Below are 26,532 nucleotides of genomic sequence, written 5' to 3' on the forward strand. Positions count from 1 at the left end.
TTTTTTTTTTTTAACACATTACATTTTAAAATTGTGTTTGTGTTCTCACGTGTGCATTGTGGATGCACACGTGTGGGACATGTGGGCGCGCCCCTTCTTTCTTCAACCATGTGGACAGTAGGCATAGGATGTTGAACACTTTAAAAAATATTTATTGAGCCGGGCGATGGTGGCGCACGCCTTTAATCCCAGCACTCGGGAGGCAGAGGCAGGTGGATCTCTGTGAGTTCGAGACCAGCCTGGTCTACAGAGCTAGTGCCAGGACAGGCTCCAAAGCCACAGAGAAACCCTGTCTCGAAAAACCAAAAAAAAAATATATTTATTGTGAGGCTGCAGAGATGGCTAAGCAGTTAAGAGCACTGACTACTCTTTCAGAGGACCTGGGTTCAGCAACTGACTAGGACTCCAGTTCTAGGGAATCCAGTGCCCTCTTCTGGCCTCTTTGGGCACTGCATGCACATGCTACACAGACATATATTCCGGCAAAATAGCCATTCACATTTCTGTTTTGTTGGCTCTTTCTTTCTTTCTTTCTTTCTTTCTTTCTTTCTTTCTTTCTTTCTTTCTCTTCCTTCCTTCCTTCCTTTCTTTTTTTAAATCTTTGCAAGCTATCTACTCAAGATGGGGGTTAATATCTAGGAAATATAAGGAACTGCAAAAATTAAACACACAACCCAACAGTCAATCCTGTTCCTGATATTTAGTGGCAAAGACCCACTATGTAATTCAAGCTGACCTCAAACTTGTCATGCATCCCATGACTCCCAAATACTGGAATTACAGGTGTGTGCCACCACACCTTGGGTATCAAAGACTCTAGTTAAAAACTTTTTAAAAACTAATAATAATTTAATTCCAGGGAAAGGTAGAAGCTTTTCTCTGATGTAGCTCTGTTTTTCCTCTTTGTAAATAATGAGCCAGTGACCTAACTAGTGGTATAATCACTGTCTTTGTCCCCCTTGGGTGCCAGGGACAGTTGGGCAATCACTTGGTCAAATCCACACATATTTTAATGGTTCTGACCCTATCTGCAGGCTGAACTTTCATCCTCTAAGAAAAACGCTAACCTGTGTTTCTGGTCACACTTCATAGGTGACAAAGTCTCTTCATATCAGCTGAGTCACCGTACTTAGAACAGTCTGTGAGTCCCTGAGGAGGAGGAACCAGAGGAGGACACAAGAGACCTGGTGCCAAAGGGCTCTGTCCCCTCTTCAGCTGGGGCACAAAGTCAGAAGGCCACAAGCGACTGACAGTGTGACGGAGCTGAGCCCAGAATGCCCTGTTCCCCACAGCTTTGAGCTCCTTTCCTCCCTCCCGGGACTGGGAATCACTTCCTGTTTTCCTGTCTCTAGGACTTGCCAGAACAGTCATACCTGCAGCCCCCACTCAGCATCGTGGTGATTGAGCGCCGGGCCTTTGGCCGGACTGTCCTTGTGGGTTCCCATATTGTCTCCAACATGCTGCAGTTCACACTCCAGGGTCGTGAGGATCCCCCTGAGGAGGAGGAACCAGAGGAGGACACAAGAGACCTGGTGCCAAAGGGCCCTCAAGGTTAGGAGTCTTTCTCCGTAGGAGCCACAGATAGAAGCCCCTCTGGGTCCAGTAGCGATGGCTCCAGTGGAACACCCAGTGGGGCTTGGAGTCTGATGTCTACTGGTCTAAACTAGTGGGCTCTGTTCCCTGCTCCCAGGAGAGCAGTCTCGAGACCCCTTCGGGGCTGAAGCAGGACTATCCAGCCGGATTCTGAAGGTGATGGGATTCCCCAGGCAGGAGAGGGGTGTCAGGGTCTGTGGTGGTGCTGGCTGGGAGCAGCAAGGGCCTCTCTACCTCAGGCTCCTCTGAAGAAGCTCACCTTAGGGCTCCTGGGTCAAGGCCCCGAGCTGGAGGAGGACATCCCAGATCCAGAAGAGATGGACTGGTGGTCCAAGTACTACGCCTTGCTGCAGGAGCTCCACGGGCAGGTGGGTGGAGCAGGGCCTCGCAGGAATGGAGGGGCAAAGGAAGGGGGAGTCTCATCCAGCAGACCCCTGTCTGCTCCAGAGCTCTTGGTTGCAGCCATCTCTTCTCCCCTTTCTCATTATTTCAGTAGTTGGACATTAGTACTTCTGCCTCCCAGCACTCTGTTGTCTAACAAAATAGAACGTGAACCAAGCATGGTGCATATCCTTAATCCCTGTATTCCATCCCTGTGAGTTCCAGGCCAGGCAGGGACACAAAGTGAGACCTGTCTCAAAAACAAACAAGTAAAAAAATGAGTGCAGAATTCTAGCTCTTCAGCACACACCAGCGAGCACCTGGGAGGTGGTAACAGAAGGGTCAGGAATTCAAAGCCAGCTTATACCAACATGAGACTCTGTCTCAACTTTTTAAAAAAAATTTTATTAATAGCCACATTAAAAAATAAAAGGGAAAATAAGAATAATTTTAATAATGTTTTATTAACATATATGAAATATGGTTCCAACCAGTAATTATCATAAAAATTAATAAGCTATTTTATATTCTCCCAGGAAGTCTGGTATGTGTTTCAACTCCCGGCACCTTGCCATGTAGACTGACCTCGTTTCAAGGGCTCAGTGACCCTAAGTGGGTGGCGGTGACTGACTACAACAGCACAGGACTGGACAGTAAAGGCCACTTTAACAAAGAAGTGGCTGCATAGCTGGAGGGAGGGTGGGCCAAGGAGGGGAGGGGATCTCTGATCTGCCTTTTGATTTCAGTCCAACTTCGATGAGGATGAGATGGAGGACGCTGGGGACCCAGGTGAGAGATGCGACTTTTTGCTCTCGCTCTATCCCCATACTCACATTCATATTCTCTCTCTCCCCCCTCCCCCCGCCCCCGAGATGTTTTCTCTGTGTAGCTTTGGAGCCTGTCCTGGAACTCGCTCTGTAGACCAGGCTGGCCTCGAACTCACAGAGACCGACCTGCCTCCGCCTCTGAGTGCTGGGATTGAAGGCGTGCGCCACCACCGCCTGGCTGTCCCCACAGTTCTTACCTCACTGCTGTTTTCAGACAGCACCCACCTCATTTCTGCGGACAGGGAGGCCCAGGAGCAGGGGAGAACTGATACCAAAGTTTCTGGACCTCGGAAAAAAGCAATTGCCACCTTGAAGGTGATGGGGTGTTGGGGAAAAGGGTGCCCCTTGGACTTGGGGTACAGAGGTGTCACTGAGACCCCTCACCTTTCAGATCTAAAACAACTCCTTGGAGGAGGAGTTTAACCACTTCGAAGACTGGCTGAATGTGTTCCCCCTGTACAAAGGGCAAGGCGGCCAGGCTGGAGATGGAGAGGAAGGATCTGGACACTTTGTGGGCAAGTTCAAGGTATACTTCGGGGAAGAAAGGGAGGCTGAAAAGGGACTGGAAAAGCTTACAGGCTGGAGAGGTGGCTCCTCAGTTAACACTGGCTGCTCTTGCTGAGGACCAGGGTTCCATTCCCCAGCACCACAGGGTGCTTCCCTAACTCCAGTTCTGGGGAATCTGACACCCTCTTCTGACCTCGGGGACCAAGCTCACAGACGTACATGCAGGCAAAGCACTCACACATAAATCTAATGGAATTGTCTCCTCCACCTCAGGGCTCCTTCCTCATTTACCCTGAGTCAGAGGCAGCCTCAGATCTCCAGGGGGATCCCCCAGAACCGGCCCATCAAGCTTCTGGTTAGAGTGTATGTCGTGAAGGTGAGTGTCCTCAGTTCCTGGCTCATCCCCATGGCAACAGAGGTAGGACGCTCCTTCAGGGTACCTCTTCTCCTCACAAAGCTTGTCTGTGGCAAGACTTATGCACATCTTTGGTCTAGGGACGGCGCGGCTGAAAGGTGCAGTGTGGGATCCCCAATCCCAGAATGCCTTTTGGTCAAATGTCCTGTAATTCTTTCCGTTGTATGGCTGTCATACAGACAGCAGGGCCCTGGAAGTTTCTTAAAGGAGTCTTGGGAAGAAATGGGGAACAAGCAGGTTTCTGTCCCTCTGTCCCTCTCTCCCTGTCACTGGAGCAGATGCTATGACCTGACTTAGGGATTGTAAGGCATCACTGGAAGAGACACTCTGCATCACCATCTGACCCTCCTAGGGTAATGCTAGGTAGTGAACTCATCCTGACTGTGTCGTCTAGCACTATGGTAGAGGGTGCTCCGAGATAGATGCCTTTGTACGTCTAGACATGTTAGACATCTTTTTAATGAACACAAAGCTTTGACGAAAGGGGAATTTCCCTTTTCGTTGAGCAAGGAGGCTGTAGTTTCAAGACAACCACTGGCCCCAGCTCAATACTGTTTGTCCACACCTGAACCTTGACCTTGGGTTCTTAGAGTCTGAGCAAAAGAAGGGCTGGAAATCAGACCCTGCATGAAGCGGGACCTCCTTGAAAGCTGCTGAAGAGGCAGCTCGCCCGCGGGAAAGAGAAGCCATTTTAGGAAACAGGGTCTTTAGTGTGACTCCCCCCACACTGATTTAAGACTGAGATTTATATTATCTGTTTAATTCAGAAAACTCAATTCTGGGGGCTGGAACTCACAGAGATCCGCCTGCCTCTGCCTCCCGAGTGCTGGGTAAATATTTATTATGTATACAATATTCTGTCTGTGTGTATGCCTTCAGACCAGAAGACGGCACCAGACCCCATTACAGATGGTTGTGAGCCACCATGTGGTTGCTGGGAATTGAACTCAGGACCTTTGGAAGAGCAGGCAATGCTCTTAACCACTGAGCCATCTCTCCAGCCCGAGTAGTGTATTCTTTATGTAGGCGAGAAACATTGACCTTCACTTTATAATAAAAGTCCTGGAGACTCAGTGTAGCAAAGGCAAGACAGATTTATTTTCCAGTTTGCCCAACCTGGACAAAAGGCAAAAATGGCTGGCATGCCAATTTGGCAAAAGTAGTGAGTTTTATATCCCTTATCACGTTTCTCTGCCCTCCATCCCCAGCCTCCAGTTCTCACTGACCACACTCTTTAGGGCAGTACAGTCTTCCCAATGTCTGGTATGGTCCCCTCCCTAAACAGCATCCTATTGGTGCATTCTATGGGTTGAGTCGCAGAGTAGGTTTTTCTAACTTTACAGTCCCTGGCTGAACTGTTAACGTTGGATAGGCACCAACAGCTGACTGGGGAAGACGGGCCCTAGTGCCACCTGCTTCTCTGATTCCCCAGTGAGTTCTAAACACACCTCATACTGCGGATGGCTCTCGCACTGTAACAGAAAGAGGCCAGGGCAGTGATGTGGCTCAGTCAACAGAGTGCTTGACCAGTGTGGAGGAAGCCCTGGTTTGACCTCCAGCACCTTGCAAAATCCTGTGATCAGGTCCGACAAGGGCTTCAGTTTCAAGGATGGTGTCTCTCCTGACTCCACTGATTTCAATTCTACCCCCTAGGCTACCAACCTGACTCCCGCGGACCCCAAAGGCAAGGCAGACCCCTATGTGGTGGTGAGCGCTGGCAAGGAACAGCGGGACACTAAGGAACGCTACATCCCCAAGCAACTCCACCCCATCTTTGGAGAGTGAGGCTGGACCCTGGACTTGAGAGTGGGGGGTCTGGAGCTCCACAGGCTCTTGCCCAGGCTGCTGACTTGTGATGGTGGGGAACTGGACACCGCTACCCCAGGTCCCCCTGGAGGGCGTAGAGCTGTCCTTAGCCACTTTTCTTTTCTGTCCAGGGTGCTGGAGTTGAATGTCTCCCTTCCAGCAGAGCCAGAGCTGACTGTGGCCATATTCGATCATGACCTCATGGGCTCTGATGACCTCATTGGGGAGACCCACATTGACCTGGAAAAATAGATTCTATAGCCACCACAGAGCCAACTGTGGGCTGGCCTCCCAGTATAATGTGTGAGTCTGGCAGGGCCCATTCCTGAAGCGAACACATTCAAGTTCACAGTTCCCTTTAGAATGTGTTTAATCTTATATTTTGAATGTTTGAGTACATTCACGTGTAGTATTTGGGGACACGTGTTCCACAACATGCATGTGAGGGTCTGAGGACAGACTTGGGCGTTACTCTTCTCTGTCCATCTTTTTTTTTTTAATTTTTATTTATTTATTATGTATACAATATTCTGTGTGTATGCTTGCACGCCAGAAGAGGGCACCAGTCCTCATTACAGATGGTTGTGAGCCACCATGTGGTTGCTGGGAATTGAACTCAGGACCTTTGGAAGAGCAAGCAATGCTCTTAACCACTGAGCCATTTCTCCAGCCCTTCTCCATCCATCTTGAGGGAGAGTCTCATCACTGTTGTGAGCCAGGCTACCTGGTTCATGAGCTAGCAGCATCTCCTGTCTCCACCTTCATTTCCCATGGGAGCACTGGGATTACGAATACTTGCCCTACGTGTCAACTTTTATGTGGGCTGTGGGGATTTGAACTCAGGTCTTCATGTTTATGCAACAAACCCTTTACAAGCTGAACAATAGCATCTCCCCAGCTGTCACGGCCCCATTCTTGTATCCAAGCTACAGTTCTTACAGAAGGGAAACATCTCTTACCCTTTGCAAGTCATCTCAGCTCAGTAGCCAAGACTTGAGTTTGGGTACTGGGGTTTTGGTACTAAGTCATGTGACCTCTTTGAGCCCCACAGTGCCCACTGTGCCCACACACTGCTCTAGTTCATGTATTGTCCTCTTCTGCCTGCAGGGATGGGTACAATGCCTGGCACGATGCCTTCCGGCCTTCACAGATTCTGGCGGGGTTGTGCCAGCGCTGTGGCCTCCCTGCCCCAGAATACCGAGCTGGGGCTGTCAAGGTGGACAACAGAGTTTTCCTGACACCGTCCGAGGCCCTGCCTTCAGGTACCAGACTCTCTCTGCTGGGCAGGCCACAGAGAGTACCAGGGAGACAGACCAAGACACAGGATACAGCAGGTGCCAGGCTAGTATGCCCAGGAGAGCCCACTGATGGCAGCAGGCACAGGGATGTTTGTGAATTTGGCTGAGTAAGGGCACAGTTCCTCGATGCAGGGAGAAAATGATCTTAGGTAGTAAACCTCTCAGCGCACAGGATACAGAGATCTATACAGTCTGTGGCTATGGAATTGAGCTCAGACTTCAAGCGGCTGGTGGTCTGGTCTCTAAACGGTCTGAGCCATCGTGACGCTGGCTCTTCACCGGTAGTAGCTTTAGCAGCAGCACCTCCCCCAGCTCTTGCTTTTTGTGAGTGGTGGACTTGCTCTTCCAGGCCACAGGGTAATTTTGGGGGTGTAGGGATGGGGGTTGGGAGAACATAGCTGTTAAGGAGGTCTCTACATAGCTCTGTTCCTGAAACTCATTATGTAGACCAGGCTTGCCTCAAACTCCTGGAGATACTCCTGCCTCTGCTGGGATTAAAGGTGTGAGCCGCCATGCCCGGCAGAGGCCACAGGCTTTATCGAGTGTAGCGTTAGTCTCCGCTACATCCCCCTGTTTCAGACGGCAGAGATCCCAAGGTGAGAAATGAGGCTTCTGAAGAGGCTCAAGCATTGCTCGTGCTGCGGCTGCGGCGTTGGCAGGAGATGCCAGGACTCGGGATCCAGCTGGTACCTGAACATGTGGAAACACGGCCCCTGTACCATCCCCGCAGCCCAGGGCTGCTGCAGGTGAAGGACCCCGACTCCCCGAGACCCTTTTCCCAAGCCACACTCTACGCTGCCGCTAATCCTGGCTCCTGGTGTCAGTGAGAACCTGTCATGGGCTGTACACCCTATTATCTCCAATTCTGGTCCCACAGGGTCCCCAGCCCTGAGCCAATGAGGGTCAGGCCTTAAGACCACATCCTACTCTTGACCTCAGTTTTCTCACCTTGAACTCAAACCTAGTCTTGGCTGTGGGACCCTCATTTCAGACTCTGCCTTCATCCAAATACCCCCGAATCTGCCCAGTCTGCCCAGTAACTCCTGCCCCTGGCTCTTCTCCCCCTGGGGACAGGGCAGCCACCAGATTCAAGGCTGTAGGGGAAGGGGTTCTTCTAACAAGACCCTGCAGCCTGCTTTTGTGCTCTTAGGGATCCCTTCATATGTGGATTGACATCTTCCCCAGTGACGTGCCTGCCCCACCCCCAGTGGACATCAAGCCTCTGCAGCCAATCAGGTGAGAGAATTTTGACCCTTCTACTCTCTGAAAATCTGAGCCCCAACTGAGCCAAGACTTCTGACTTAGGCTCACGGGCAGGTGTGAGTTCTGGGCGTCTGTATCTTTCAGTACACACTGTTCCTGCCCCAGCTAGCCCAAGCTAGCCCGAGTGCAGTTCTGTGAGGGTGTCGTCACTCAGACACTGGTCCAGATGCCTGGCGACTGTCAGCCCTGTCCTTTTCCACCTCGGGCTGTGTCCCTCTCAGGGAGGATCCTTTTTTTTCTTTTCTTTTCACGTGCATGGCTCTTTTGCCTGCATGCTTGTATGTCTGTGTATTGAATTCAAGCTTAGGGCCTGCACAGGTCAGTAGATGGCGCCAGATCCCTTTAAACTGGAGCCACAGATAGTTATAAGCCACACTGGATCCAGGGAACGGAACCTGAGTCCTGGGGAAGAGTAACAAGTGCTCTTTTCACTGAGTCATCTCCAGCCATTCAGAGAAGCCTTTTGCAGTCTAGAACAAAGTAGCCTCTGAGAGTTTCAGGTTCATCTCTTACCAGCCAGGCCTTCTGAGCAGAAATAAAACCCAATCCTATTAGACAAAAGCTGAGAGCCACCTCCTATTGTCTGCTGGGGGTTAGATGCTCCTCTCTGAAGCTGTCACCATGGGCAAGGCTGGAACACCACAGATAGGCCAGTTCTGGGTGGTTCTCCCAAATCTAGAGTCGGGTAGATGCCTATCTCACCAGAACCGTATAGACTGACAGCGTGGCTGGGCAGAATCAGAGGGAAAACTGGTATGGTAGTGTATGCCTGTCTGTATTCCTTGTGCTCAGAAGGCAGAGGCAGCAGGGTCAGGAGTTCAAAGGGCAGCCTCTGTTTCACAGAGAGGTCAAGGCTAGCCTGGGCCACATGAGACCCTATCTAAACTAAACCCAGGGAGAATCAATAAATGAAGGGAAGAAGAGATGACCAGGCAGCCCCATGACGGCCATGGGGAAGAACCAGGATGTTCCAGCACTTTTCTGCTGGTTCTTGTGCCTTCCATCTCTGGTTGTCTTTTCTACTCAGACTTTTCAGTACCCAGAACTTTGGATGGCGTGTCATGTGACTTGCCATGGCTCTACCCCTGCAGCTGGTGGATGCTGAATCACTCAAGGTTACAGGCTCCTGACTCCAAGAGTTTAGGAAGCAGAACCTCATGGTACTGGCTTGAGTCAGAACTCCCCTGGTGCTGCCATTGCTGTAGTGGGGCATGGTCAGTGACATCTGACCCAGTTCCCTTCTGTTCGCACAGCGCCCCCTCTGCTTCTTGTCTTTTGTGACAAGGCCTCATGCAGCCCCTGCAGGTCCTTAACTAGGTGTGCAGCGGTGGATGGCCTTTGAACTCTCTCGATCCTCCTGCCTCTCCCCCTCCATAGCTGGGATTACAGGCATGTACCAATTGCCATGAATGTGTGCTAGAGACTGAACCCAGGACTTCATGCATGCTAGGCAAGCACTCTCCAACTGAACAATGATCAAAGATTTTCTGGCTGTTATGGTTTGAGGACAAGGTTTCATGTAGCCTCAGAGATGAACTTGAGGATTACAGTCCTGTGTGCCACCACCTCAGTCCAAGAGTCCCTGGGGAACCAAACCAGGGGCTGTAGTGCGTTAGGCCGGACACTCCCAGGACCCTTCTCAACAGTCAGAAACCACTGTGTCCCCAGTTATGAGCTCAGAGTTGTCATCTGGAACACGGAAGATGTGGTTCTGGGTGACGTGAACCCGCTCACAGGAGAGATGTCGAGCGACATCTATGTGAAAAGGTAGGCTGTCCAAATGGTTGTCCTAAGGGAACTGTAAATGGGGACCCTGTGTCCAGGCCCTCTGTGTGCCAGGAGCTGAGTTCTGGGTGCAGCTCCAGCCCCAATGCCCATCTTGCCCTGGGCTGTGTCCTTTCTCACGCAGCTGGATAAAGAGGCTGGAGCATGACAAACAGGAGACAGACGTCCACTTCAACTCCCTGACTGGAGAGGGCAACTTCAATTGGCGCTTCGTGTTTCGCTTTGACTACCTGCCTACGGAGCGGGAGGTGAGCGTCCGGCGCAAGCCCGGACCCTTCGCCCTGGAGGAGGCTGAGTTCCGGCAGCCAGCTGTGCTGGTGATGCAGGTTTGGGACTACGACCGCATCTCCGCCAACGACTTCCTTGGTACTTAGCTTCCCTAGCCTCAAGCCTACATTTGTCCTCGTTTTCCTTGCCTCCACTGTTTCTTCTGTCCCTTGATTCCTACTCCGACTCGACTTTGAGTCCTGTGATTTTAGACCCCAGGCTTGAACCATTGCTTTCTACCTGACCATGGTGTTCAGGGAGCATGATGTAGTAACCTCCTTTCTGCTCAAGTCTTTCCCCCGGATCCTTCTGGAGTCGCTCTGCATTCCCGTTGTGGCCTCTGATGCTTTGGCAGTATGGTCCCTTGGTTGGGACCTGACAGGCTGGTGCTGACTGGTTAGGAAGTCTATAGCTGTGGCCTGACCACGGTATTTTCCCTTTTGGTACTTGGCAACACTTGGGAGCTGCCTCTTTGACCCCTCACCCTAACCTCGGGAATTGTGCTCTCACAGGAGCCCTGGAGTTGCAGCTACCAGACATGGTGAGGGGGGCCCGGGACCCTGAGCACTGTTCTGTTCGACTAGCCCTTGGTGGGGCTGGGCCGAGGTGCAATCTGTTTCACTGTCGTCGATTGCGGGGCTGGTGGCCGGTGGTGAAGATGAAGGAAGTGGAAGATGTGGAGCGAGAGGCCCGAGAAGCTCAGGGTCGTAAGAAACGGAAGAGGAGGAGGAAGGGACGGCCAGAGGACCTGGAGTTCAGACACCGGTGGCAACGGCTACATCCTCACGGTGGGTAGTGTAGTGGCTAAGGCCTGGCTCAGGGCTGGACTGTGTCCACTGACAGCCTCACCATCTCCTTCTAGGGGAAGGTTGAGGCGGAATTTGAACTGCTGACTGTGGAGGAGGCAGAGAACCGGCCAGTTGGGAAGGGAAGAAAAGAGCCCGAGCCGCTGGAGAAGCCCAAGTAAGTAGCGCGAGCTTAGGGAGGTGGGGTCGCTGGCAGGGGTTTCCTGGTCATGTGACTCTACCCTTCCCCAACAGCCGCCCCAAAACCTCCTTCAACTGGTTCGTGAACCCCCTGAAGACTTTTGTCTTCTTCATCTGGCGCCGGCACTGGCGCATCCTGGTGCTGCTGCTGCTGCTGGCGCTCATCACTGTCTTTCTCCTCCTCGTCTTCTACACCATCCCTGGACAGATCAGTGAGGTCATCTTCCAACACTAGTCCGAGGGACCAGGGACACCCTGCTCAGGAAGTCCTTTCTTCCAACATGAGCTCTAGGGTCCAGTACTTGAGTTTAATAAACCTCACTGCAGACCCAGGGGCTGCGGACCTGGTCTTTGTAGGTGGTAAAGGTCAAACGCTCTCAGGGATTTGCTAGAATGCAGAGGGATGGAAGATGGCCCACATGCGACCCGGGGAAGAACAAGCCCTAATGGCTGAGTGGGCTGTGTCATCTGGATCAGCCCCTCAACAGCCTGCTTTGTAGTCCTGCCGGAGCCTGGGTTCCTCAGTGTTCATGGTGCTGCCTTTCACGACATCTAAGCGTTATGTTCCGTTAACTTTTTGCCAACCCCGAGAGCAAGGATGCCTACTAAAGCTATATATATATAAAAGAAAGAAATCTCAACCCAAATTGGCTTAAGCAAAAAAGGGAAATTATTGGTTTGGTTGGCTGGCTTCAGGTAGCTTGTTACAGGTCTTAAATGTATCACTGGCTGTTACTGCCTCCTAGCTTAGCCATGCTGCCCCCAGAGGGCAGTTTATGATAGGCAGGGCCCCCTGGAACTGGAGATCACTGTGCAGCTCCCTTGCCTCCCTCCTCCGGAGGGGCCTGGCTTACCATGGGAGCTGGTGGCTGGCGTACTCAGATGGTGATCTTCCTAAGAGCATGGGGTAGACCAATATTGCTCCTGAACCACAGAGGCTGAGAGGATAGGTGGGTTACCAGAAGGACCCCAAGTTAACAAGGGAAATAGTCCCAGGTCAACACCCCCGACTGCTTGGTGATAAACAACTCTGGACAATCAAATCACCTGGCCCTCATGCACCCCCAAGGCTCTGCTGTCATTGCTGTACTTGGCTTCCTGCCACAGCTTTAGGGGAACATGATCTGATGAACTGCCTGCTGCCCACTGTCTTGGCTCCCTGGGCTGTGGAGCACTGGGGCCTCTGGATCACGATTCTCAACACAGAGATAAGGGCTCTAATAAGAAGCCCTGGTTAGGTCTTGAGCTAAGGGTTGTGCTGGTTTTGCTCCAGAACGGCAGTCCCAGCTTCCTCCGCCTTGCTTCAGTGTTGTTCCCGTAAGGACTTTGTAAAGGTCCACGCTAATCTCTCAGTGCGAGGAGACACTACGGAGCTCGGCGGAGAGCAGAAACATCGGTGGAGCAGAACCGCATGGCCCTCTGCTTTAGCTGTCCATCACTGCACAAGGGACACTCTAGCCTGGACTCGGAGTTCTGGGATAATGGCACTGGTGTCTTCTACTTCACAAGCCATAGTTGCTCCAAGATATTTACCCTAGAAAGGGACTAAGGACATGGCTGTGAAGCCATATTAAACGGGATGCACATGTGGGACTCCCAAAGGGCTCGCCCCAGCCTGTCAGTCATGATGGACTGTTGTAGGTTTCAGCCAGATCCCAAGAACCACACTGAGACCAACATTACTATCACAACATTTATCACCCAGGGCTGACTCTGGAGAGGAGACATGGGGCAGGAAAGAGGCTTTGGAATAATCACAGGGGACAGAGGAAAGGAACGACGGGGAAGGATGGGGACTACGTTGTCTTCCCTAGATCGATTTTCTTCTGGATGGCTCGAGTAGAGTGGTAGATGAGTGAGTCGATGAGTCCAGCCACTGGGGGAGAGACCACGGCTAGCACTGGACCCCGCAACGTGGACGCCTGCACTGTCATCTACCGGGCTAGGCTAGCATTTTCCTTGGCCCTGAAGGTACCCTCTTCCCCAACCAAAGCCTGGGACATTGCTGAGGATGTCACTCAGCAGGGGAACACCTGACCAAATCCACAGCACTGGGAAGCTTGGGGCCCCCACTGCCCAAACAGGCACCTTGGGACTTACCTGTAAACATGCCCCCAATGATGGCGCACACACCTGTTAGGAAGTGGGTGAAGGACCTGAAGGAACACAGGAGGGCGTGGTCGGCACCCTACTCTCAGGCCCAGAGCCGTGGCTGCTCCCACTCCCTGCCCTCACCTGTGCTTTTCTGTCAGCTTCACCATCATGGGGGAGAGTTCATAGAGCACGAAGACCCCTGGCAGGCCCTGGTCCCCCAGCAGCCCATTAGCAACCTTCTCATGCCTCGTCACAGAGAACTGGTTTGTCCTCAGCACCTGTGGTAGGAACGGAAGCAGAGGCAGAGTGAAGTTACAAGCTGACTCAGGGCTGTGCTGAGCCTCAGAAGAAGCTTCACACTGGTAACCAGCATCGCGAGGCCTGCGGGCCACCCAGGCCCCTCTGGCTATCCTGGTTTTCCTTCCGGTCACCATCTTAACGGTTTTTATCTGTCCTCCCTCCAACTGATGGATGCTTTCAGGTGGTCCAGGGATGAGAAGAAATTCTTGTAGGCAGTACCCTAAGGCTGAGACTCACTTCCCCTCAGCCCTGCCATGCCACTCCACAGACACGCTGCTCCACAGACCACAGACCGAGCAGGCCCAGGGAGGCTTGGCCAAGCCCCATGCCAGCACAGACAATGGGGGTCAGTAGGCACCCAAGGACTGTCTGCAGGCAGTGTGAGAAGCAGGAAGACCAAATAGTGTCTGTCCTGTGTCTCAGCGAGGGCATCACTAGCCCTGGGGCCTCGGCTTTGTGTCCGTCACATGGGAGTGAGAGCACTACCTCACTCCCAGCTGGAGGAACCACAAAGGTGGACAGCTCTACTCGCGACTCACCTCCCCATCCACTTTCATGTACACCGTGGGTACCACCTTCACAAAGTACTGGAACATCATGGAGGCTGTGAGGAGAAGAAAGCACAGGGCATAGGTGCCAGGCAGGGCTTTTGTGACAGAGGGGGCTACCTCCCAGGACGGTACCTTGGGGTGCAGTGACATTGGTGTGGTCCAGGGGGTTCACAATGCCTGGGTAGTCCTCCCCGAATGACAGGTGCTTGATGTAGTGGGTCATGTTGATCTGTAAGCAACATCAGTGTCTGAGGCTGACAGCACGCAGCCCACGCACAACTGTCTAGACTAGCAGAGAGGGCTGCCTGAGCCCGTCAGCACAGCTGGGCAGAGGGGAGGGTGAAGGGAGGGGCTGCGTGGGAGAGGCCATGGCTGTAATGGAAGAAATGCCTACACCAGGCATCTGTTTTTACTGAGGGCTCCCTCCTCAGCCCACACGTTCCTGGGGCTAGAGGGCTTAAGGTAGAGCTTCACAGCCAGCGAGTGCACGGCAGGTACTGGTCCTGCCCAGGTGCCTCAAGGGATGGAGGCCTAAGCCAGAAGCCCCCATTTGCCAGCTTTCCTGAGGGACAGTTAGAAATGAAAATCTGGCTGTGTCACACCCCTGGTTAAGGAGAGCCAACAGCTGCCCTCTCAGCTGAAAGGGCAGACTCCTTAGTGTGGCTCCAGTGCCAGGGTCTCTGGCCCTGCCAACTGTGTCAGCCTTGGCCATCTATCTCCACCCTGGTGGTTTCCTAGAAATGTCACACTTCATCCTGGCTTTGCTCCGAGCTTCCTTCTGTTGAGGATGCATCTATACAACTGTCTCTGCCCTCGGTCTGCACACCAGCAGAACAGTGATTTCTCCCCATTTCAGACATGAGCAGGGCTCAGTCTCCACGCCATCCGCCCTCCATGGTTTCCGCCCGGTACGTACATTGTCAAGGCCGAAGCTCTGCAAGTCATGAACTAGGAAAGAAGAAGAAAGAGTCACCAGCAGGCAGGTCCAGGTTCCTGGCTACTCTTGGGTCTTGTCTAAGGCCGTCCTCCTCCCTGTGGGGTATGACGCACCTATCTCCTCTCCAACCCCGTCACCCACAGCCTGGTACCTCTGGTCCTGCTTCAGCACAGCTGGCCAGGGCCTGCCTGGATCTGGGTGAGAGTTCAGAGCCTCCCACTGGGGTGGACAGGAACACAGATCTCTCTCCCGGAACAGACAGGGAGCTCCAGGCACTGACTCCCAAGCTGGGCTTTTATTTCAGGAAACAAAACCCATGGACAGGGCTCTCCCTAACAAGAGTTAATGACAAATCCCGGGACTCCCTTGCTTCTACTCTCAAAATTCCCCAAAGGGAGTCTCATGGGTTCCCTGAACCAGCAATTTCTTCCTTCCTTCTAGTCCCAACTGCCCTCTGTAAGGAACCCCACATCAAAGACTCATCCTAGGGGTGAGTCACCCAGCAGCCAGGTCAGAGAAGGCTCCATCCCAGACCCATCCAAATCTCCCTCCCATTCCAAGAGGGCAGGCTGCCTTGGAAGTGGGGGGAGGGCCTCCCTGGGGGCAGGGCCACTTACTCTCCACAGCATGAACTGCAGCATGGGGGAGGGGAGGAGAGAGGAGGAAGAGAACAGAGATTCAGAGCTTCACAGTGAGATCTATGGAGCGAGACCCATGGGAAGAGGGAGGACAGATAGTCCTGCTTCGGCACAAGGGTCTAGCCCCAGCTAAAACGTCTTTTCCAGGGCCAAAAAGGCATAAAAAAGGGCTTAAGTACTAAAATAGCTAGCCTGAGAGCCTCCCAGCTGTGTGACCTGGACAAAGCACCTGGCCCGTGTTCTCTGCAAAGGGCTGTCCTGAGGACCTAAAGGAGGTGGCTACTGGTCAGCCTCATGAGATGGTATACACCCCCATCAGTCACCCTTCAGTCAGCAAGGATCTTAGAACTGAGGACTCATGCAGATGCCCGGCCACAGGCCACTGCAGCTTGTGTATGAGCATCCTTGTACTCAGAGTCAGCTGCCCTGGGGCTCATGGCCCGAATACAGATCTAGGCAGAGATGCAGAGGTGCTGCTGCCCACCAGCCCCACCTCCCGAGTGTGCACAAGGCCTGGAGCCCACAGCTTTACACAGTGACACATGTCTTCCTAGAGTCTCAGGAAATCCACTCTACATGGAGGGCAAATTCCAGAGTAAAGGTGGGGCGGGGATTGCAGAGCCTGCAGGGTCCTCCAGGTCACCTACCTCTCTCCATGTGCCTTTCCCCCACTGCAGGCACAGACTACACAAGAAACTGTAGGACCCCACGCCTGCTCAGTCATGTGGAACAGCTCAGGACCACCAGGTCCTGCTCGTCCTCTGGACCCCTCGTACCCAGTAGCTGTCCCCTAATGTGACCCTAACTCCCACTCCACCCACAACTCGCCAGGTAGCAGCAACACTTGTCTCAGCCTCCACCTAGGCCCTTCACTCTTCCACCTCAGCCATGGCCTGGCTTTCTCTTCCAGGCACCAGCTCCACGCTATCGTCTCAGTTACTACTTGATCTTCTTTCCCCTCTGTGACCAAAAGAGTGGCGGTCCCTCTAGCCCCTTACTGCCATTTTCAGATCACTGTCCCCTGATCTTCTCAAAGTTCCTACTTGTTAAACATGAAATTCTACCAGGCACCCCCAGGACAGTTTCCGTAACTAGCTGTCCATCCTTTATGGTACCCAAGTCACACACATGGCGAGCCTTCCAACATCATGCCCTCCCAGCTGTGTCCCCACTCCCTAGTCACCGGTCTGCTGCTACCCTCTACACCAGTCATTCTCAACCTGGGGTTTGCGATCCCTTCTGGGACTGAACAACCCTTTCACAGGGATTGCCTAAAACCATTAGAAACCACAGATAGGGGGCTGGAGAGATGGCTCAGCCGTTAAGAGCTTTGCCTGCCCTTCCAAAGGTCCTGAGTTCAATTCCCAGCAACCACATGGTGGCTCACAACCATCTGTAATGAGATCTGGTGCCCTCTTCTGGCCTGCAGGCATACACACAGATTATATACATAATGAATAAATATTTAAAAAAAAGAAACCACAGATATTAAGCCGGGCGGTGGTGGCGCATGCCTTTAATCCTAGCACTTGGGAGGCAGAGGCAGATGGATCTCTGAGTTTTAGGCCAGCATGGTCTACAAGAGCTAGTTCCAGGACAACTAGGGCTACACAGAGAAACCCTGTCTCGAAAAACTAAGACAACCCAAACAAAACCAAATACAGATATATTCATAACAGTAGCAAAATGACAGTTATGAAGTAGCATAAAAATTTTATGGTTAGGGAACTGTATTAAATACGAGGAACTGTATTAAAGGGTCACAGCATTAGGAAGGTTGAGAACCAGTGCTCTAGACGGACAATGGCAACGATGACATCTATCTAACACAATCCTCAAACACTTCTCCGCATTTCTAGTTGTAGCCGTGTTCTACCAGGGCCATCAGAGACCACTACACTAACATCCCAAATTCGGCTTTTACTCGGCATCCAGAAGCACCCACCCCTGGCTCTCAGGATGCCGCGTTCCTTGCTCAAGCTCCCATCTCACCAGCCGGCCTTACAGTTTCCTCCTCAGTCCCCACACTGCTGGCCTCTAATGCAAGAGCCCTGAGTTCCCTTCAACAAACTTCACCCGCACGGGGAATTCATGGAGTCCCATAGCCTTAAATCTGTGGGAGGCTCAACGTCTGTCTCCTGGCTAGTCTCTGTCCTCGAACTCCAGGCAAACGCTTACTTCATATCCCGAGGGCCTACGGAATGAGAATCCTATTGGTCTGAAGTGTCAGAAGCTGAGGGTCTCTCTGTACTCACACCTTCAAACAAGTGCACCACCCTGAGTCCTCCTTGTCTCCTAAATGGTCATTCTATTGCTCTACAGAGCCTTCCTCGTGTCTCCTAAAAGGGAGTTCCAGTCTTCCAACTATTTGGGCATGAGCTCTGAAGTTATCTTGGCCTCCTTTGTCCTTCTCTGTCACATCTATCAGCTGCTTCTGAGCTCCACCTGTGACACATCTAGAACCCAGTTCTCCAGCTCCACCACCACCGCTCGCTCCGCTAGGACTGCTCACTGCCCACCTCCTCACTGACCTGACCTGTCCTGTCCTCTCTCCTCCAGTCTTGCACACGCCATCAAGTGCTGCCTACCATGTGCCTTCATCTTTCTCTTCTGGAAACAAGGTCTTGCTATGTAGACCTAAAAGCCTGTAGATTCAGGCTGTCTTGGAACCAGAGATCCCCCTGCCTCTGCTTTTGAGTGTTGAGAACAAAGGTTCTCGCCACCATGCTTGACTTTACTTTTAAGGAGAAATCAGATCACCCCCCCTGAAAACCCTTCCTGGCATCTCACACAGCAGAGAAGCCTGGGGCCTCTTGCGCTACGAGGGTGTCCTCTCACCCTGAGTCAAGCACGCTCTTCCGCTCACTCTGTTCCCGGCACTTGCCAAGCGCACTCAGGCCTTCAGGACCTACGGCTGCTCTTCTCCTTGCTCTGCCCTCCACTGTGTGCAGGAGTAACCCACAGTCTTCCCTAAGTCACCGTAACTACAACGGCAGACACACTGCCCCCCAGCTCTCTCTAGTCTGCCTTGTTTTCGTCCACATTATTGTTTATTTTGAGACCAGGTCTCACTATGTAGTCCTGGCTAGCCCAAAACTAACCATGTAGACCAGGCTGGTCTCAAACTCAGAGATCTGTCTCTGCCTGCCAACTGCTAGAATTAAGGGTGAGCACCACCATGCTTGACTTGGTCCACACTACTTTTTCCTTGTGGCTTTTCAAGACAGGGTTTCTCTGTGTAGCCCTGGCTGTTCTGGGAATTTCTCTGTTAAACAGGCAAAGCAAAGTTTGGCCACATTACTTAATAGTAGAGGATATATCATGAATTTTATAATTGTTTCTTTTTTTTTCCTTTTTTCTTTTTTGTGGAGAGAGGGTGCTGAAGCAGGGTCTCATGTAGCTAAGGCTAGTCTCAAATCTGCTCTGTAAGTGATGATGACCTTGAACTGCCCCTTCTGTCTCTACCTCCCAAGTGCTGAGATTATAGGTATGTGGACCATCCCCAGATGTTGTGTGAATATTCTGAGTGCAGGGACTTTATGGACTGCTGTATCTTTCTATCTAGACTTACATGGTACCCAGGGGGTGATGACCAGATATCTAAGGAACGCACGCATAAACACAGCTCAATGTATGGAACCTGACTTCCAATCCGGCTTTGCATAACCAAAGCCTCACCTGCAGTCACCTGACTGGGGAGTGGGTCCACCAATTAACCAATTAACCTGGGCTCTGTGCTACCACCCACTCCTGTACCACACAGGCTGGGGGTCAAATCCAGGGCTTCATGCACGACAGGTGAGCTCAACGGAGCACACAGCCCTGGCCCCGAACTCCTCACAACTGTGCTGACTGCTCTCCTAAAGAACACTGGCCTCGCGAGGGGCACGCCAACCTGCACGAGGGAACCCGACAGCTAGACACCCGGCTGGTTCTGGACCACTCACCGTGCACATGGGACTGTTGGAAGCTCTTCCCGGGGGCAAAGTGGAAGTTTCCAGCCACCTGTAGGGACATGTCCTCTCACTCTCCACTTGCGCTGTGGAGTCCTCCCAGCCTGGCTCGGCCCAGCCACCTCGCCTTTTTCCCTCCCGGTACCTTGTTGACTTCCAAGAAGCCATACACCTGGCAGCCTTCATTCTTCTGCTCCTGCATCTTCTGGCTGAAGCCTTCTCGTCGACACTGCTCAATAGTGTCTGGGTTCTTGAAGGCCCAGCCTCGACGGCGGTAAGCTTCCCGCACATCCTCGCAACTGTTACAGCACCTGCAGGGAAGGAGGAGGGATGAGAGCGAGGCCAGGCTGGCACTCTGGGAAGGAAAGCCCCAACAGCTGACTGCTGCCGAGGCTCTGTCAGCCTCCTCCCTGACCACCAAGGCTTCTCGCTGTCTCCTCACTGTGAGCAGAACATTCAGAGCACACCCCTATGCTGCTTGGGGCTGTGACCTGTCGTAGGAGAAAAGGCACTGGATGTCCTTAATGACAATGAACTGTCACACAAAGATGGTTAAAATGCAAACTTTCAGTTCCACATACTACTACTACTATTATTGTCTGTGTGTGTAGGCCTGTGGATTCCAGGGCATTGTGCTTGTTTGCCACTGACTGTAACACAAGCCTTACTTCCCACAATTTCTTCCCTAAAAAAAAAAAAAAAAAATAATCAAGTCGGGTGGTGGCGGCACATGCCTTTAATCCCAGCACTCAGGAGGCAGAGGCAGGCTGATCTCTGTGCGTTCAAGGCCAGCCTGGTCTACAAGACCAGTGCCAGGACAGGCTCCAAAGCCACAGAGAAACCCTGTCTCGAAAAACCAAAAAAAAAAAAAAAGTCAGGGCTGGGGAAACCACACAGCTGTTAGCACACATCAGAGGCTTAATAGCATAGCTTTGGCCTTGTACTTCAGGGCTTTACCAATAACATACACTCGATCCTTACGTGACCACTGCAAGGAATGTGTTCCTCTCCTCATTTATTAACAGATGGAGAAGTGACGTGGCCTGGCCTGAGGACAAGCACTGAGAGGCTGGCAGCTAGACTCCAGAATCTCCTTCGAGCTGCTTCTCCAGGCTGAGAAGCAACAACCAACCACTCCTGCCGTCTGCCGAGGTCCACAGCTGTCAGGGCAGGCCTGCTTATTAGCCCTCATCATTTGAACCAGGATCAGTGCCAGAGCACACACCCTACCCCCTCTAAACTCTTAGTCTATCTTTCCAGGCTGAGCAGAAAGACTGATGAGAACCCACTCCCTGCCCGGGACTCCGCTCACTTGATATCTTCTGATTCAGCCCCGTAGCAGCTCTCACAGCGGTTGGGGTCCAGCGAGTCTGGGTCAAACACTGTCACCTCAACTTTCCCAAGTTCTGAGGAGAGGGCAGAGGCAAAGCACAAACAACATGAGTAGACATAGTGACATCACAAGTCCTTTGACCACTGGAGTGGGAAATAGCAAAGGAAAACCAAAATCTAATATTTATACAACACGTATGATGGTCAGGAGTTAAGCGCTTTACATACACCGAGTACTAATAAGGAACAGGTAGGACTCAGCTAGCACAGCTGCTACAGGTAACTACCAGGTCTCACTGCATTCCTACAAGATTGTGAAAATGGGTTGAAGCTGGACATGGTGACGCACACCTTTAATCCCAGGACTCAGGAGGCAGAGGCAGGTGGATCTCTGTGAGTTCAAGGAAAAAAAAAATGTACCCGAGGGTAATGGAGACAGCTGCTTAGAAACAGAAAGTGAAAGTGAGCTAGCTAAACAAGGTCTTTCATTCACATTACTGGTGATCCCCAACTTACGACGGGGGTTACATATGGATAAACTATCATATCCAAAAAAAATGCACTTAATACATCTAAAATACTGAACGTCATAGCTTAATCTAGCCCGCCTAAGACATGCTCAGATACACACACAGCTTACAGCTGGGCAAACCCATCTGGCACAGAGGCTATTTCCTAACAAAATACTAAGTATTGCAAATAACTTCCTGACTCCTTTACTGAAAGAGGAGCAGAAAGGTTGTATGGGTGCTTTCACACCCTCACATAGTCAGAACATCCTAAGTGGGGAACCGCCTGCCTGCATCTGAGCCTTTCTCTCTTGTATGGGGTACTACAGTTTACTACTTTATTGCTGATGCTCAGAGACCTCATGCAGGACGGCGCTGGATCTGAACCCAGGAAATTCTACTTGAGAACTTAAACTCTTAACCTTAGGCCACGTGCACTGCAAAGGGGGAAAGCCCTTTAGCCAATGCATTGGGAAAGCAAACACATGACAAGCTTCTATCTATGGAAGACCCCTGCTCAATCTTGAGAGTATGAAAACCAAGTAAAGTGTTCTGCTCATAACCACCAAGCCATCTCTCCAGTCCCTAAGGTATTCCACTCAATGTGCCGATACAAGAAACAGGATTCAACAGAGTCTTGATTCTTAACAGCTGAAGAACCCTAGGCAAGCCAGCTGACTTCTGTCTAATGCGTCACTGAGCCTGCAACAGTCCACTTCTGGATGACGGTGTGAGTGTGCCCAGCTCTAGGATTGGAGACCTGCCCCCCCCCCACCTTGGTTACCGTGACGTTCCGCCTCTGAGCTCACGGGGATTCCATCCTTATCTAGTCGTTTCTTGAACAGGTTGTGCTCCACATCCAGCTGCTGCTCCCCGGCCACGTCCATGGCATCGATGCTCAGATCTTGAAAGAGACAGGTACTATGTATGACTCCAGGGGCCTGGAGATCGGAGCTTTGATAGGAAAGAAGTATCTCGTGGAAGAATTGAACTAGGGGCATGAGGATGACCTGGCACCCATTCCGGGATCTAAGTGTAAATCTGGACGCCCACCTGGTACACCCAGGAGTCCAACTCCCACCCACAATCAGGTACTCACAAGCACAAGGCATGTGCGGGAAAAGAACATCGATGTTGATCTTCAGTTTATCTCCCCGAGACTTGTCCACATAAAGCTCAGGATGCACCTGCAGCGACGCCCTCTCAGTCAGATTGGGCCTTACCCCCAACCCCGCTTTAAGGGTCCTACCCTTAGAACGCCAAGCCCCGCCCACATTCTAGGGCACGCCCCTTACCTCAGTGGTGAGATAATACTGCAACTCGGACAGGAACAGCAGGAGCATGAGAAGGCCACTGACTATGGTCACTGCAAGGCGGGAGCGAGATTTGGAATGGCCTGTGTCCCACCCCTCAGCCTCCAGCAGGCCTGGGAGAGTCCGGGAGCCCGGGCCAAACGCGGGGACAGCTCCCTCCCCACCACCCCTCCCGCTCCGAGACCTACCCGTGGCGCCCCCGCAGGTCTTGACCCGGAAGTCCTCCAGAGTCTTGGGGTAGGCATCGAACTGCTTCAGCTTCCCCAGCGCCTCCATGGGGACCGCCCGGAAAGGGGACACTAGCCGGCCCGCCCCTTTAGCCTCCCGCTTCCGGCCTGGGGTCTGGGCCACGCCCCTCGCTGTCTCGCGCAGACGCGGCAGTGCCTACGAGGGCGCCACCCTTACCCGTCTTCTTACAGGCTGTGTGGCCTGTGGGCGTTGTCCCGCTCCCTCGCGAGGATTGGGCAGAGCCCGGAGGTGGGCGGGCCAGGAATAGGGAGGGCGGAGCTTGAGCGACTGCCCCAGTGCTAAACGCTTCTTGTCGGACCTTAGGACCTACTAGGACAGCGCTACTGACAATTCTCCCGCAGTAGCTGCAGCAGCATCAGTTCGAATTGGTTCCAAGTGCAAATAATTGTCCCCCGTCGACCGTATCGGAAAGTCCAAAAGTGGCTCCGAGTTGTTTCCAAAGCGGTTAAGGCTCGAGAATCTCCGCCCTGAGAAGTGGCGAGTTGGCTCAGCGGGAGAAGGCGCTTGCTGCCAATCCTGATCACCTGAGTTTGATCCCCAGGACCCACATGGCCGAAGGAGAGACCTGATTCCTGCAAAATGTCCTCCTGAACTCCACACGAATGCCGTGGCACTCCCACGGCCGCATACAAATAAGTAAATATATTTTTAAAAATTAGTTTTAAAAGAAAGTGGGAGTTTCTCAAGCGCAAATTGATCAATAATGGAACCCAGTTCTACTGGACCTCAAAGTACCTGGGTTCTTAACTCAAAAGCTCCCCAGAGTTACTACCAGTGCTTTCTGGGTTATCCTAAATCATTGTATAGAACGTGGGCAGTTCACCGACCCTTTCCACCCCTCCAGGCCTAGGCTATAGAGTGGAGAGTAAGCCAGCCCTTATTTGCATTCTCTTGTGACCCATTGGCTGCAGAGGAATGACTTCGGCTTAATCCAGCTGTGCCGACTAAAACGAAGTGATCCTGAGTTTTATTTTGAAACAGGGTCTCCTTGTGCTGTCCAGGTTGGCCCAGAACTCCTGGACACCACCCGTCTCAGCCTCACGGCATCTCATGGGAGGTTTTTGTTTTGAAGGTTTATTTTTGTGTACGTGTATCTGCATGTGTTTCTATGAAGCAGGTGATAGCAGAGCGCATTGGATCCCCTGCTAGACTTAGGGGCAGTTGTGAGTCATCCAGTGTGTGCGTGCCAGGGACTGAACCAGGATCAACCACGCTGAGCTCTTTCTTAAGCCCTGAGCTTAAAGGTTTTGATTTAGAATTCCTGCTTTGGGTCATAAATCTCACTTTAGGAGTCCCATGTTATGCTGTTGAGTGGTTATATACCCATAATAGTGAATGGTTTCCCTTCCACCTAAAGATTTTTTCAAAGTTTGGTTTTTGTTTTTTTTTTTTTCCTTTCTCGAGAAGGGGTTTCCTTATGTAGCCCTGGCTGTCCTGGAACTCACTTTGTAGACCAGGCTAGCCTCGAATTCAGAGATCCACCTGCCTCTGTCTCTAAAGTACTGGGATTAAAGGCATGAGCCACCACTGTCCAGCAAAGTTTATTTTATTTTAGACAAGGTGTCACTGTGTAGCCTTAGCTGGTTTTGTATTCACAGAGATTTGCTTGCCTTTTCCTCCTGGGAGCTGTGATTACAAGCATGTACTGCCACACCAAGCACTTAAATGTTTTTGTTAGCATATATTGGTTATCCACAATAACAGGTTTCATTATAACATCTTCATACATCTATATAAAATGTATTTCTATCATACACGCACACATATACACACACGAGTGTACCCAGTTAGGCACCTTCATTTCCCCTTCACTGACAGCCAGGCTTCCCTTCTGCAGAGAGCACTCAGCAGAAAACTATGCTCTCTCTGTCTGTTCCAACATCTTCCCTCTAGGCCCAGTCAGAGCACTCCCTGGGGGCAGGAAAATGGGCAGGAGGGGAAGGTGATGCTGGAGCCAGCGTGGAGGAGTGCTGGTGCTGTCCATGGCCTCAGCCCCATGTCCTTCCAGGAGGAGAAGCCAGTCTGCTGCCTGCCACATGAGCCCTTGTCTGGGCCAGCCATGGAGTACTGCTAGGTCTCCATGCAGGCTCGTCTGGTGGCTGAGGGCTCCCTACCTGGACTGGACACATGAAACAGCACCCCAGCAGGAATGGACATACATGGTACCACGGCACTGTAACTGGCTGTGCTTCATATTCGTCGAGCATGGCTGCCCTTCAAGGACCCCCAACTGCCCCACCTGCAACCATACAGTTGGAGGATGGACCTGTTTTGAGGCATGTTATGAGAAGACCGTGGGGTACCTGAGGAGGACCAAGCTCTCTGGTAGCTGGTCAGTGGACAGCACTGGGCCCTGAGCTGTTCACTTTCCTCCCCAGGCCCAGTTCATCCCCTATCCTTTGGCTTCTGTGTGCTTCTCCCCTCTCCAATCTTGGCCCCTGGGCTCACCCCCCCCACCCCCAGAACTGATGGCTGGTGCTAGAACCCCAACTTCTCTTTTTGCTGCTACCAGGACATGAGCTCAGTAAGCAAGTTTGGAAAAGTGTGGAAGGAGCTATTAGAAGTGATTCCCAGGCCCCTTGTGCACCTTTTTGATTTCCTGTGTGCCCTGTGTCATGCTGGGGAACTCTGGCCGCAGCAGTACCAACCAATTCTACATGGATTTCAGTAGGTACTAAGGAGAAGGTAGTAGGCCCGGTCAGGCTTGCCCCAGGTTCTGTCAGTTTCTGCCTTGTTCCCAGGATAAATCAGGACACCACCTGCAGCTCTGAGGAAGGTGTAAGGAGCCAAACCCCAGGACCCTTCACCTGTCCCAGGAATACCAGGGTTCCTGGAGGCAGCAGGGGTTCCCAGAGCTTGCTGATCTGGTGCACCGGGTGGTAGTGTGGGGATAGGCTAGACATTCTCAACATGGAGGTACGGGGAGTTCTTGAGGAGGAGGGAAGAATGTGGGGATCTCTGCTGCCTTGATGGGGATGTCTGAGGGATTTTCTTAGGTCTCAAGAGCTTCCTGGAATTTCACCATCTCCAGTTCTTTCTCAACTGTAGATTTTGGGAGATGGTCTGATTTCCTCAGAGGCACGAGATAGGATAAGGCACAGAGGATGCGGCTCTGATCTGCAGTGGACAGGGACTCAGGCTAGCCAGGGCACAACTATAACATGGGCAGCTAGCTGGATAGCCAGGGTGAGTGGCCTCCCTCTCTGGATTTGAATCTGAACAGCAAAGTAAGTGGCTCCATTATGGTAATCAGACCAAAGCCGCCCCCCCCCACCCCACTTCTACCCCCCACCCCCCCACCCCACCCCACCCCCGCCGTGAAGGTCCTGCCTGCATGTGTGTAGGTGTGTGTATGGACAGGCACTCACATGTAGGCCTTCACTGTCAAAAATACAAAGCTCACACGCACATGCACAGCATGCTCAGCTCAAGCACAGAAGATTGGTGATGGGGAAAGCTTTGTTAACCAATCACCTCTAAGAAGTGGAACCTAATTAAGGCGTGGCTACCTGGAGCCCAGGAAGAAAA

At 52.1% G+C, this 26,532-nt stretch overlaps 3 protein-coding genes across 3 annotated transcripts in view; 2 read left to right on the forward strand and 1 right to left on the reverse strand.

The window, feature by feature from the left end:
* Positions 1-11,451, forward strand: part of LOC126506969 (fer-1-like protein 4) — a 35,299-nt gene extending 23,848 nt beyond the window's left edge. Inside the window, 20 exon segments of the mRNA XM_050151003.1 lie at positions 1,353-1,551; positions 1,691-1,749; positions 1,833-1,961; positions 2,721-2,763; positions 3,016-3,116; positions 3,193-3,327; positions 3,582-3,613; positions 3,615-3,684; positions 5,377-5,504; positions 5,661-5,775; positions 5,777-5,832; positions 6,637-6,791; positions 7,407-7,573; positions 7,978-8,063; positions 9,759-9,857; positions 10,000-10,241; positions 10,655-10,898; positions 10,900-10,930; positions 11,005-11,105; positions 11,183-11,451. Of these exon segments, the coding sequence (XP_050006960.1) occupies positions 1,353-1,551; positions 1,691-1,749; positions 1,833-1,961; positions 2,721-2,763; positions 3,016-3,116; positions 3,193-3,327; positions 3,582-3,613; positions 3,615-3,684; positions 5,377-5,504; positions 5,661-5,775; positions 5,777-5,832; positions 6,637-6,791; positions 7,407-7,573; positions 7,978-8,063; positions 9,759-9,857; positions 10,000-10,241; positions 10,655-10,898; positions 10,900-10,930; positions 11,005-11,105; positions 11,183-11,363 (2,373 nt within the window). The 3' untranslated portion in view covers positions 11,364-11,451.
* A 1,356-nt stretch (positions 11,452-12,807) lies between these two features.
* On the reverse strand, positions 12,808-23,107 carry Ergic3 (ERGIC and golgi 3). Its single transcript, XM_050150673.1, has 13 exons — positions 22,944-23,107; positions 22,738-22,808; positions 22,542-22,629; positions 22,227-22,346; positions 20,914-21,007; positions 19,747-19,912; positions 19,596-19,653; positions 14,990-15,021; positions 14,206-14,302; positions 14,062-14,126; positions 13,364-13,500; positions 13,229-13,284; positions 12,808-13,004 (listed from the first exon to the last, which is right to left on the reverse strand). The coding sequence occupies exons 1-13, from the start codon at positions 23,029-23,031 to the stop codon at positions 12,925-12,927; spliced, it is 1,152 nt and encodes a 383-aa protein (XP_050006630.1). The 5' UTR covers positions 23,032-23,107; the 3' UTR covers positions 12,808-12,924.
* A 1,732-nt stretch (positions 23,108-24,839) lies between these two features.
* On the forward strand, positions 24,840-26,189 carry CUNH20orf173 (chromosome unknown C20orf173 homolog). Its single transcript, XM_050151004.1, is given in 3 exon segments — positions 24,840-25,358; positions 25,517-25,602; positions 25,604-26,189. Coding segments are annotated over 3 exon segments (537 nt in total). The 5' UTR covers positions 24,840-24,986; the 3' UTR covers positions 25,683-26,189.
* Positions 26,190-26,532: the final 343 nt, after the last annotated feature.

The sequence above is a fragment of the Alexandromys fortis genome, unplaced genomic scaffold (assembly GCF_014885135.2).
Source record: "Alexandromys fortis isolate MF-2015 unplaced genomic scaffold, M_Fortis_MF-2015_v1.1 scaffold_27, whole genome shotgun sequence".
In the NCBI taxonomy this organism is placed as follows: domain Eukaryota; kingdom Metazoa; phylum Chordata; class Mammalia; order Rodentia; family Cricetidae; genus Alexandromys; species Alexandromys fortis.